The sequence below is a fragment of the Pempheris klunzingeri genome, chromosome 23, assembly GCF_042242105.1.
Source record: "Pempheris klunzingeri isolate RE-2024b chromosome 23, fPemKlu1.hap1, whole genome shotgun sequence".
Lineage (NCBI taxonomy): Eukaryota > Metazoa > Chordata > Actinopteri > Acropomatiformes > Pempheridae > Pempheris > Pempheris klunzingeri.
Window position 1 is genome coordinate 8,384,511 of NC_092034.1, and position 13,482 is coordinate 8,397,992.

The 13,482-nt window shown below is 42.9% G+C and overlaps 1 protein-coding gene across 2 annotated transcripts; it reads right to left on the minus strand.

The window, feature by feature from the left end:
• Positions 1-529: 529 nt before the first annotated feature.
• tnk1 (tyrosine kinase, non-receptor, 1) lies at positions 530-11,090 on the minus strand. Of its 2 annotated transcripts, XM_070854874.1 has the most exons (14): positions 10,819-11,090; positions 8,274-8,452; positions 7,578-7,642; positions 7,270-7,458; positions 6,225-6,377; positions 5,861-6,138; positions 5,616-5,742; positions 5,292-5,438; positions 5,032-5,126; positions 4,325-4,561; positions 3,033-3,097; positions 1,971-2,476; positions 1,783-1,878; positions 530-1,445 (listed from the first exon to the last, which is right to left on the minus strand). In XM_070854874.1, exons 2-14 carry the CDS (start codon positions 8,434-8,436, stop codon positions 1,269-1,271), a joined length of 2,298 nt encoding a protein of 765 aa, XP_070710975.1. In that variant the 5' UTR covers positions 8,437-8,452; positions 10,819-11,090; the 3' UTR covers positions 530-1,268. The 2 variants fall into 2 exon arrangements, with proteins under 2 accessions (XP_070710975.1, XP_070710974.1); XM_070854873.1 differs by lacking the exon at positions 10,819-11,090 and having other exon boundaries at positions 8,274-8,459.
• Positions 11,091-13,482: the final 2,392 nt, after the last annotated feature.

Below are 13,482 nucleotides of genomic sequence, written 5' to 3' on the forward strand. Positions count from 1 at the left end.
TCAGCTGATAGAAGGATCATATCCATGCCCTACTGGAGGTGCAGCAAGAAAACCTCTCTTTCCTGGTCACATACTCCATATCAAACCTCTCCACCTTCTGGAAATGTGGGGAAAATACAAGCGTACTGGTTAGGGGAGCATGTCTGTACATGTCTATCCATCCCTCAGTGCTCCGGGGAAATAAATCAAAATGTAATCGTCTCCCAGTAATATGTGATAATTCTGTATGCTGAGTATAAGAATTATATGAATGAGCTCTCTCTTAAGATGGAAATTAAACGTAGAGGACACAAAGCTTTCCTGCATTCAGGGCAATTTAATTGATATATTTTGTAATTTTGCAACAAGGCAATTTTGTGCATTTTAAGATACTAAATCTTTTTCTGATGCACCAACACAATAAGAAGTTTGTATTAAATTAACGAGTATTATGGTTCACAAACAAGCTCATACTGTGGGTACTGTGAACACTAAGGTTTATGGAAGAGCACTCTTATAACACTTCACAAAATAGATGCAGCAGCAGAACCACAGATCTTTTTTTTATTGCTTTCTGACCAAGACATAGAGCCTACATTACCCACAGTGCAACTCAACAGTCCCGCCTCAAGCAGAGACGAAGAGATGAAGAGATGAAGGCCACACAGGTGTAGTAAACCCAGTTTTTTTTCTAACTCAGAACCCCCAAATATCATTTTCACACTTGTAGTCCTCAACCCCAACTGAAGCGGACTCAAAAAGTTCATACGTTTTTTTCCCACATATGCCTTATATGACACAACATGTCTGCTACACTGATTTTTAAAAAAAAAAAAAATCAAGAAAAGAGAAAGAAAAGCAAGTCTAGCAAGTCTAAGACAGTAATCATGGTGCACTTCTGCAATAAACATGGCAGCTCAGCAATAAGACCAGATCAATTTTATTCAATAAAATAATAATTTCTAACACAATATATACAAATTAATTAAGATACAAAAACTATTTGCAAAATGACAACAATATCATGTGCAGGATAGTGTCTCTTTAAAAGTATAAAAACAGGAGTCAGGAACGTTGTTGTTTTGCTAAATTCTGATGTTTCAACATATTTGTCCTTTTTACATTTCAACCATCTTCATTTTTCTACATGTGTATGCACTGAGCCTCCCGTCAGTTCCCATGTCAGGAGGTATTGTGCAGCTTCCAGCGTCAGTGTGAGTCAAGACGTTGCTGAAAAAGTCACCCATGATCCATGATTTAATAAAGGTAAGATTAGTCCGAAAATTGCGTCAGACTCGTCTCTCTGTGCTAACTTGCGGTCGCTCCCTCTCGCCGGGGCCGGTCCTGTCCTCCCGTGACCATCGGATCAGGTAGCGACTGGCGAGCTGCAGGTTCCACTGGTGCCTGGAGAGGATCCTGAGACAGTCCTCTCTGGAGCACAGGCTCAGCGAGTACAGCTGCTCCAGCTGAAAAGACACGAAACAAGAAGGCGGGGATCAGGAACAGCAATGAAAATGCAAACATCTTGATCATTCATAGAGAACAAGACTGACGAAACGAAAGACAGATAAAAACTTGATTGCAGGTTATTTGCCTCAGAGGGTAGAAACTTTACACATCTGTCCACACCTCAAAGTAGGTGTTACTCTCAGCATTCAAATGCAAAACACCAGTTGTGAATTCATTGTAAGCCCATTGTAAGCAACATGCTTCAGTGTTTATTTCACTTAATTGCAGAATCAGAAACTATTACAAACTAAAATATTTGACTCCTTTATGTTAACAGTAGTTTCATGGTCTTACCTTGAGTTGTTGTTCCGCTCTCACTGGGTTCCAGTCGTTACGCTGAAGTGCAGTATGAACCTCATCGGTGGTCACCCCATGCACTGCCTCCATAACCTGCAGCACAGCAGCGAAGCTCGTATTGTAACCCACTGAGAAAGTCTTCGCACAGAAAAAAAAGCAACAATTTAATAAGATCAGACTCTCACCTGTGCGATGAGACTGTCTCTCGTGTTCTGCACCTGAGGTGACTTATCTCGCTCTCTGATTCGTTCCCTCTCTCTCTCTCTCTCTCTGTTGTCTGCTTGCTCATCCAGCTGCGGGGTTGAGCGTGCCATGTTGGCCATTTTAACCAGGTTGGAGCCTCCTGCGCCCTGCAGAGGTTGGTGTTGGGGTAGAGGTTGAGGTTGAGGCTGTGTCTGCGTCGGAGGGGACAGGACCACCTGCGGAGGCCATGGCGTGCCGGGGGCCGTTGGGTGGACCGTGGGCCTCCTCTGGGGCTTCATGTTCAAGCGTTTCAGGTTGGGGGGTGGCGGCCGCGGAGGCGGGATGATACTGGCCTCGCTGAACCGCCGTGGGTCCTGCTGCATCACCACACTGCGAGCTACCATCACAGAGGGCACCAACCTGCCCTGCTGATCCACTCTGACCGCTCCTACAGTGTCAGCCCGAGGCCGCTGTCCGCCCAAAACTGACTCCAGGCTCCGAGACATACCTGAAGACACAGGAGGAGGACTTTTTAATTCACAATGTACACTTACTTTAATCTATCAAATGAAATGAGCAAAGAAGTAATCATAACCTGCACAATTTATCAGTAATGAATAGTGCTAGTGATCCTATATCAGAGTATATGTGGGCACAGCGAGGATGAAACAATAAAGCCACTAGAGGGCAGACTGGTCAACCGTGAGTCAACAGGCAAATTAGTGAGACTGAATGAATGAAAGAATGAGCTGATTTACATCCTGGATGGAAAAGATGCTTCAAGTCTAATAATAGTATAAGAAACAATAGAATGTGTGAAGAAATGTGTGTCTGATGCTTAAAAGCAGAATGTGTGGTAATGATAGATGATATCTATGTGAAGAATTAAATCTTTAGTGGACCTTGGGAAGACTAACAGCCATTTTATAGAAGCTAATGGTGATATAAGTAAAGAACTTAGTCAATTATTATAATATTTGATTAATTCCAATAACAGATGATATCAAGCCACGTCACGATGTTTACTCTCTACATTCTGCAGCTGGTTTTATTGGAGTTCCTACCTGCCATTTTCTGCAGGTTGGAGCCCTCCTTCTCCCTGGCAGGGCCCGGCCTCCAGCTGCCACCGCTGCATAGTCAGAATGGTTCACACATTTAGTGCGACAGCCTCGACTCACAAATCACTGTATACTGACTGACAGCAGGTGAAAGTTCAGGGCTGTGCTGCCGTTAGCATTCTGCAATAAAAGTCCATTACTTGGGGCTAAAGTTTAGACCGTTTTCTGCATGATATAAAGGCCGAGAACTCAAAAATGGGAAACTTGTCATTTGGAGATTTTTCTGGACTTGGGGAAAAAAGCAGCAAAGGCTACAAGACAGTAAAAGAGACACCCACAGGCACTGTAATATTGTTAAAACAGCTACTAGAGCTGAACTTTGTATCTCTGGGTCTGTGTCGTTTATTTTTAGCTCTGTGATTCAAGTCCCTGTCTGTTCACATAAACTAGAATTACCGCCTCGCAGCTGTATCCTTCCGCCAACCAGTCAAATTACAGCTCATATCCGTGTCTCTCCAGTCTCGCATAATACATATATATAGTGATGATTGTGAGCGATAAACATGCAGTACAGATAGTGAAGCCGCTTGAGGAACTTCTTTGATTCGTGATATAACGATGTATAAATAAAATCCATTTGACTTAACTTTGTCAGGCTTCGTTGATCTTGTTCTTCTCTATGTCTGTTAGAGTGTTCAATTTAGAGAAACAAATCAAAGTCAAATTCCTTGTATGTGTTCACGTGCTCAGCCAATAAAGCTGCTCCTGATTAAACCATGACAACGCTTCAAATATGGATGCTGCTGCAAAGAAGCTGGTCACGGTCTTCCCTTCTGTTCATGAGTTTTGGCACTGAATAATGGCCAGAAGAGCGTTTTTTTCCCCCCAACATTATGATACTGAAGCTGACCTTCGTCCCTTTGGATATAAAATGTCACCATTTGTATGAAATATTGCTGACTTTGTTTAGTGAAGTCACCGTCACCTTGACCTTTCACCACCAAAATCTAGTCAGTTCATCTCCAAGTGGATGGTTGTGCGAAATTTGAAGAAATTCCCTCAAGGTGTTCCTGAGATATCGCCGTCACAAGAATGGGACGGACGAACGAACAACTCGTTTACGTCACCGGCACAGAGGTATAAAAGATATACTGACCAAATCTACAATATGCTGCATTGTGTCAGGACACTTTTAGGTTGGCTTCAATTGATTTGACGGCAGACAACTTCCTGCTCTGAAAAAACGATGAATATTATAATATATATATGGAGAGGAATGAATAAGTAGTATCACTGACTCGTCCACACTCTCAGGTGTTCCCCAGCAGCGCTCAGGTTTGATGTCTCCGTGTCCCGTGTGTTGCAGGCTGCCCTTCAGCGGGGCTGAGATGTAAGCGGAGCTGGAAGCAGGGTTTGGCCCTGCGTTGGCGGCACTGAGGGCAGCAGGAGGCAGTAACGGCACAGCGAGGCTCGCAGGAAACCAGCCGACTGTCAGCGTCCTGTGGTTCTGGCCTCTCCACTCACACAGCTCCAGACTGCACAGAGAGAGGAAGAGCTGCTCAGACTCTGCATTGATTAAAGTGAGACTTCACCTGCTGAACAGCAACATAGCGGCCAATGTGGTCAGTATAACAGTAGGGGCGAGACAGAGAATTGGATTAACACTTTGATTTCAGTAAGTATCTATTTTATGTTGATTTTTATGGGATCAGGTGCCATTTTTTTTGTTGCATTATGCAAATATTATGTTTTCTGCAAACTGCAAATAGTGACAAAGCAAATAATAACTTGGCCATGGATCTATTAAATTAAGAAAACATTGACGGCAGTGTGATAGCTGCTAGACTTGCTCAAACAAACAAAGCGAAATGCAGTCACCACTGGAATGCGCTTTGGAGAGCATGCCCATTTAAACCTCTGTTTCATCCTAACAAAGGCCCATTGTGTTGGTCAAAGATATTTTCCCCTTTACTCCTTTAGCCCCACCCTCCTTTCTCTCACCCACCCATGGTCTATGACGGTCACAAGGTCGTTGGCCACAAGTGCAAGTTTTCTGGGTTCAGCAAAGTCCCTAGCTGCTTGCACCTCCATTGGTTTAGCCTGCAAAGTCAGACAGGAGAGGAAAAACGAGGCAGGTTTGCTGAAAAATCATACATTTCTGCATCATTTAAAATAAGAGGTTGTTCTGTAAAGGATTGATCAATAGTCCCTCCTCTGACTTGATCAGCAGGGACTTAAAAAGCTTCACATTATGTTGCTGCCTACCTCTGCCACCATTGTGGTAAGCTGGGTGAAGCTGGGTCTGTCAGCAGGACTGCAGGCCCAGCACTTCCGCATGACAGCGTACAGTTCTTGGGGACAATCTGGAGGTTTCTCCAGACGCTCCCCCTCACGTTCCACACGCCACAAAATCTGGATTTAAGAGAGTGAATGTTGATGTGATATTAAAACTCATAAGCATAACACAAAGGCAAACAGCATCAGGGTGGGGACACGCATTCCACACATGAGGACAAATATGCTGGCTAGCATGAATGCAAGCGTGGAAAGTATAGCGTGAATGTTCAGATGTAGCTGACAAGAGTGTACCTGTCTGCCTGACAGGCCGAACCAGGGCTCCTCGCAGTAGGTGAACATCTCCCACAGGGTGACACCAAACATCCACACGTCTGAGGAGTGGGAGAAAGAGCCAACGCGAAGACTCTCTGGAGCACACCTGCAGGGAGAACAGGGAGACGGACCACAAGGAGTAACTAGCACAATGCATATCATTTTAAATGTTATTATTATTGTTATTTTCTCCTCCATCTTCATATTTTCCCATCAGCCCTCACCATGCAAACGGGATCCTTCTGTGTGCTGTCATGACGTAGTGGTCCGTCTCTTGGCTCAGGCCTCTCATTAGGCCAAAGTCCCCGATCTTCACCATCTCTCTGGATGCCAGCAGTACGTTTCTCGCAGCCAGGTCCCTGTGGATGAACCTCCTGCTCTCGAGGTACTCCATACCCGCCACGATCTGGTTGGCGAAGAGCCAGAGGCGGACCAGAGGGTACTCGTACTGCCGTGAGCGCAGGGTGTCGTATAGTGAGCCCAAGGGGGCCAGCTCTGTTACCTAAAGGAAGGAAAAATAGCTAATTGTGTATTTCAGCTGTATTCAGCTATATACACAAATATATATTCATTAATCCCCACTCTTACCATCTTGAGGGGCTGTGTGAGCACCACACCATAAAGTCGGATGATGTTGGGGTGGTCCAATGACTGCATTGTGGTCACCTCTTGGAGGAAGTCCGACAGTGTGTCCGTCTGCCTGGACATGCTGCTCCTTAGTGACTTTACTGCTACAGGCAACTAGGAGGGACAAAAAGAGACAGAGACAGTTTGTTCAGAGGATCAGTCCAAAACAGATAGTATGGAGTATAAAGGTACAATAAAACTATCACTCTTCAAAAGTATGAGCGGTGGATGGTGGAAACTTATAATATAAACTTGAATATAACTATGAACCTGCAACCCTGAATTTTAGGGCACTTGGTGGCAGCAGAAACAAGCTGTAAACAGAACCTTGACAGTGACGAATTTACATATTTATCTGAAGCTAAGGATCATTAGCATTCTTATAGAGCCGTGCTACTGCTAACCTTATGAATGCAAGTCAAATATTCACTCTCTTTTGGCTCCGTTTTTGGTCTCCACCAACTCCTGAGGAAACTACCTGGCACTTTAGCTGCTAAATGCTCCACCGTATTCACTGGCTTGTCTCTAACTTTTTTTTGTCCGCTGTTTGGTGCTGAGTGGATAGTGTATAATGGCTTTATCATGGCTTTTTTTTTTTTAGCAGCTACCTGCTGCAGCAGGTAAGTAAGCTGATAGAGGCAGCAAGAGTGAACCAAAACGTTAAAGTTGTGGGCAATTAAGCCAAAACAAGAGCTGAAAGAGGCTAAAACGCTCCATGAAGCTGCAGGGACATACGAAGCAGGGTGATAATTATCTATGGGTTGGGCACTACGGACAAGTGGCTCCTCTCACAAACACAAATAACAGCAGCCATAACTTTGTCCCTAGATGAATGTATTTGATTTGTACATACATATGTATGCACACCGCATTTTATAATACATGCTGATTGTTTTGGGGATTTTATTCTATTTAATTGTATCTGTTAAACAGTACATGATATCCAGCCAAAGAAATGCCCAAAACATGTTTCTTACTGATCAGATCCTGTAAAACTGCCCCTTACCACTCTCCCAGTGGGCGTGTGCCACTCTGCCTTCCTCACCACCCCAAAGGACCCGGAGCCCAGCTTCTCTCCCAGAATCAGCTCGCTGTCCTGGATGAGACAAGGAAGAGCCCGGCCTCCACCCTCCTGACCCTGAGGCGGGCTGCCTCCGCTCCACTGCTCCCCCACATCCACACTGCGACTTAACACCTATGTGCATCAATAAATGAATAAGAAAGTTATTACTGACAGCCATGCCTGACTACATGTATTCACACACACTAGATATGAATTCTGAGAAAAAGTGGATGTGAATTCAGGTTTCAGACCTTGGCCACCCGTGATCGTGAATTTGTCTTGCAGCGTTTCAGAGCGTCCCATAATCTTCTTTGAGCTGGAAGAAAAAAATTTAATTATACGCAACATGACATTTTATAGACTAAACTATTAATATGATATTTGGTTGCTGTTCTGCTTCTTATTCGAGTTGAAAAGTAGGAAGTGAAATCTCAAGAGTTATGTTATCTGTTGGGGATCACACACACCTCCTGTTATAATAATCTGAAATGGAGGAAGACGAATAAGAGAGGTCCGTGTTTTTATCCCTTTATTAGATCCCTCACAGTGGGCAGAGCTGCCATTGACACATTCACAAACATGGTGTGTACTTCTTACTGCTGCTAATGCCAGTTTACTTAAAGGCAAAAGTTTTATACGGTGACGCCGAGTCGCCAGAAGAGAAGAAGAAGTGATCGGGTTTCTTTGAATGAAAAAATAGAGCTGCAACGATTCATTGATCAGATTTGAAGGTGGTTTATGAAAATTACATGTAATACATTTTCATTTTATTTTCATGAGAGCTTTGAATCCACATTGTAAATCCTCAAGATGACACCACATTGATGACACACACTTAACAAAGGGGAAGATCTATCTGCTGATGAAGGCCATGGCATGTGGCTGAAAGCTTCAAACAAGTGTTTTTTTTTTTCTTGTGATGAAGCAAACATCACAGAGAGGCTCACCAGGTTTGCTGATTCCTATCTGCTCCAGATCGGACTCCTTTACGTAGGCGAAGTGCTCGATGCGGGTGATGTTGAGGCCATCTCTGACGCGCAGGTAGAACTTCTCCAACTGGACCTCGGCCAGGAGGTGGTACAGCCACTGAGTTTCCTGGTCCATCAGCATGACCTGGCCGACCTGCCTTTAGGGTCAAAGGCCAAAGGTTATAAGACCTTCTCTTGTGTATTACGTTTTTATATAAGTCCTCAAATTAAATCTCCTCAAATATTTCATTTTGGTCATTAAGTCTTCACAAGATCACAAACTGAGCACTCAACCATGTTTTCCAGTGTGGGGACAAAACCCAAAGACAGACGCAATTCTGAACCAGTGCTCTACCTGAGTCTTCCTCATCTCATTAAAGAGCCTGTTTAACGGTAACTTCGCTCCCACTCAGGCCTTGTTAGGTTACCACGGAGACCTAACAAAAAGCCCTTGGTGTAAATGCCGGAGGGGGATTGTTCACCCTTTGGCTGTGTGTCAGCTTCTAACAAGTTGTTTGTCGGTGTCTCGTGATCTCATACTGGCAACTGATTCATTAAGTTTAGAAGAATAAAGTGGCAGAAGAGTACATTTTCACCTTTTTGTAGCCAAGAGAACCACCAAGTCACATTTAACTCCTCTTAGGAGCGTAGAATGGTGACAGATGAAGCACAGAGGTGAAGACATATGAAGAGGAACAGGTGGGTGACATGACAGGAAATAAAAACAAGTTTTCTTTTCCTCAGATGAATCCACAAGTAGGCCCAGGATGAGTGCCGCTCACTGAACTCACTCCTTTTGAACCTCAGAGGCAACGATCCTGCAGGGAGTCCCAAGGCAACGAGAAAGACTGCAGGGAGGAGCTTGTCGGTGTTTTAGGGGCACCAGTCAGACGGGATCCTGTTCACACAGTATTTATGTAACTACTGAAGTCAAGCTGTGTGCTGACAGCAGCATGATGAATAAGCTCTTCAGCAGCTCCTCATTTTCGCTATTCAATAAACTATCTGCTGACTAATTTGCATTTCTTTAATATCTCAAATGTGGACACTTTAGCAGTTTCAGTGTCCTGTGCCATTAGTGCAATATCGAGGATGACTAAGCTTCCTTATTGCTTAAAAACCAAAAAAGTTCTTGGTGTTACGAGAGGGTTATACAGCCATAAATCAGCCGCTTATCAGCACAACGAGCCCAGCCGGTATGAGTCAGGGAAGGCCTTCAACATTCCCCTGTTAGCCACCCTGAGAAAAATTAACATCCACACTTAACCACTAGCAGAGCTGCACTCTATTCTGTTTATTCCTACAAAAAAACTGATGCTGAAAAAAACCAGGCAAGAACACGAGGGTGCTAGTCTGGACTTGCAAACATTTCCAGGGACAACTCCCAATTAATTTGCACCTAACTTAAGTGAGCGTGAGACAAGTTCTCGGCAGGTCACGTTCAAATTCATAAAGAAAACACTCACACATAGACGCAGGTTGGTAAACAGAGAGAGCTCTGTGATCGTTCTCTCTATGTACAGAGTGATGAATCTTTAACCTGCACAGCTACTGAAAAGATCCTCTCAGGCTAATGGCATGTGTGACCAAATGTCCAGCTATTTGGTTAACAGCTTAAAACAGTCGCTGGTTGAATGGGGAAGACTTTTATCATCACCTGCACCTTCAAATGGCCAACAGATCTGTTGATCCAGTGCTGCTACATTCTGCAGAGCATTTGTTTACACTGGTGATGTCTGCTTCCGGCGGCTGAGCCCGAGAACAAATCAAGATCAACCCACGGTGAGCGGAGAGAGGTGCATAACGCCAGTCACTGATATCAGATCACACTAACATTCTCATCTGTTATCAAAGAAGTGAAGGGTGCGCCTCTCAAAAAAAAGTTGCCCAAGACGCTGTGAATTTTTTTTCCAAGCACAGAAAACATGATCACTGAGCAGAGCAGCAATGGAAGAAGCACTCAGATCTTGTGTAAAATACTCCCTGATATCAACAAAATGTATGTAAAAGTGCTTTTTATGCATTAATACATACATTAATATCATTGATGATTGCTAAAGTCCACTTTATGTATTGTTTAATGCACAAAATGCACAATTTCTATTGACTGATCACATGTTTTGTACATAAACACAAAACTACTGCTGCCAAATACATGTTGGTAATAAAAGGTTTAATGCTGCCCTCTGAGATCTGGTGAAGTAGAATAAAAAAAATCCTGAGATTTAACCTCAAGTGCAAGCACCTTAAAACTGTGATCAAGTACAGTGCTGGAGTAAAACACACTTGTAAAGAGACAAATCATGATCATTTGGGATGTTTGCCTTTAACATTTCCGCCCAATTGCTCTCTACAAGGTCTTCGAATACAACATTAGTGCCCAAAGCCCCTTTTTGTGAATGTTCTTAGGACACTGTCTCACTACCAACTCACTGAAACCTGATCAAGCTCTCAGACATCAGGTATTTCCCAGACTGTAACCACACAGACACCCATATAAATGTAGAAAAGCCGTGACACTCACCGCTGATCAAAACAAGTCACTTCTCCGGTGGTTGACAGCTATTTTTTTTTCTAACCACACACGCCCCGAGACCAGTGATCCATGTTGGCGTTCAAACCTCCAGCGACGTCGACGGAGCGCGTTTTCCCTCCACAAATCACAACTCTCCTCTGGATCCTAAAATACCTCTAAATACTCCTCCAAAATGAAACATCCAGGCGGATTACTGGCGGAGATGTAGCCTATATATTTTTTTTTATATCACATGCTTTGATCAGCCACAACAGGCAGGTTTGTGGTCTACCTGTGTGTGTGTGTGTGTGTGTGTGTGTGTGTGTTTGTGCCCTGCTCTCCGCCTCTTCCTGGTCTCCCAGCTGACCACACCCCTTGCTGGCTGATCTCACCTGAAGTGACAGAAATCATCTGCACAGGTATTAACGTTACTCTAACGACATAAACCATCAGCACGAAACAGCTACACGGGCCACCAGTTAATAACAATGTGTGAACAACGTGGTGTAACTGGATGATGAAGTACAGTAGATGATTGTTTAACAGTATTTATATCAATGAGAAAAAGAGTATCACACACATCAGCTGCTAAAATAGTCATACAGTTGAATTAATTCAGATTCAATAAAAAATTAATATAAACCTTTACAAAGGTTGTTTTATTTAATTTAATGTATCTAATTTTAGCTGTAAATATTGAAGCAGTGAACACTAGTTAATTCTCTTATGACTGTGCAGGCTCATTTGTTATGATGTGTTCAGAGGGCATCAACATATTTAACTGACTAATGTTATAATCTGGTAAAATTGAGTCATGGCTGTGGATGCAGAAATAATGACTATGAATAACACTATCAATTCTCTCCGCTGGCCGTGTTGAATTCTTAGGTGTGTACTCAAACGAAACTTGCCATGAGCCATGAGTCAAGTACGGAAACTCAAATGGTTTTCTGTCTCCGTCTCTCCTCCATAACCTGCTGTTGCCAGGCTGGTTTGACTGGATTTTTTTATTTTTTTTTCATCCTCTCACATGGCTGTCACTGTGAATGCAAACCAGCAAGCCACCTGCCTGCACTTTGCACTTCCTGGTACAGTATCTCACCTAGTCGCTCCTCCCTGCCTGAGTTACTTAACACACACAATGGATTTTCAGTGGGGCAGCCATTCAAAGGGCTCTGCATGCAGGAGCAGCTCTGGAGATCTCTTTACACTGCTTCCATGCACTTCCAGCTAAAGCAGATTTATGGACAGATGACAGTTTGTTTGAGGATTCATCAGCAGGAATAAATGTGGGGTTTTAAACAGTATAGCTCATAGAAATTCCTATCATTCAATTTCTTTTCTTTGTGTTTTTTAGAAACACTGACAGACAGAATAGATGACTAGGTGAGGATTTACAGCGGCAGTCATCTTTAACCCACCTGACAGGTATTTAGACAACACGACAGACATCGTTTGCAGGACCTGATGAGCAGTTGAGTCTGCAGGGCTAATGAGGAGTGTGTGGGCTGGATGTTTACACTCCTTCTGCTGTCTGAAATCTGCCAGGCTGAAGTTTCTGGGTGTCAGTTTACAGTGTGGGAAGCTTTCTCTCGGGCTGGAGGTGAGGGGACTTGGCCCGTGAATCACTGCTGGGAAAATGCAGAATTAATTGATTTAACTGAGCCGAAGCTATTCTGATAAAGAGCAGAGAGAAATGTGATAGCATTAATAGTATTTCTCTACAGTCTGGGTTCAGGAGAACGGCCCTAACAGTCCGTAATCCAAACTGTGGTCATGATACACGATACATGGCGTATTACTGAGGAACAAAGAGTGAACAATTCTTAAACAACTTGATTCATCCGTTTGCATTGTTTGCCTAAAAGGTCACAAGTCAGATGTCACAGGATTTGAAAGGAGGGAAAGTGATTAAACCTCGTGGCTTTAATTTTAACATAAAAGTTCATACTAAGACTGTTGTGGATGAAAGAATCTGCTGCTGAGTTAGTTATTAAAGTCTCATGCTGTGCATTGTTCAGACACACAGAACTTCATCTTATGTTCCAGTAAGATCCTGAAGTTTCAAAAGACACCAAACATGTCCGACTGAATTTAGAGGGAAATCTGTGCATCTAGAAAATGTTTATTTTTATGCCACTAAACACTATACCATTAAAAACAAGCAAAGATTTTAAAGAATATTTTACTCTGTGTAAACACGCTGATAGAGATACTGTATGAAAATGTTAATGTCATGGGCAGGCACAGTAATTAAAATAACATAAGATTAGATAAGGTGAAACTTTATTGATCTTCTAAGGAGAAATTTAGAAGATGTGTATAGAAAAAGGATACAGATTAATAGAAAAAATATTTAGATATAACCAAATTAGCAAAGTTAGAAAGCTATACAGCACATTACCCTTAGATGTACGTGATGAATGTAATTCCTAATATTCCAGATCAAAATTACATGGCAGATAAATACATGCTTTCATATACATTTGTATTTCAGTGGAATATTTAGCTATTGGGGATATAATATACACAATGTGAAATAATGTGAACGATGTCAAGGAGATCTTTTTCAACCATGAATTCATTTGTGACTTTATCATTGTTAATTGACATTATTAATGTTATTATTATCAATGTTGACTTCAGAGAGTAGCCGTCACCGAGGCAACAGTG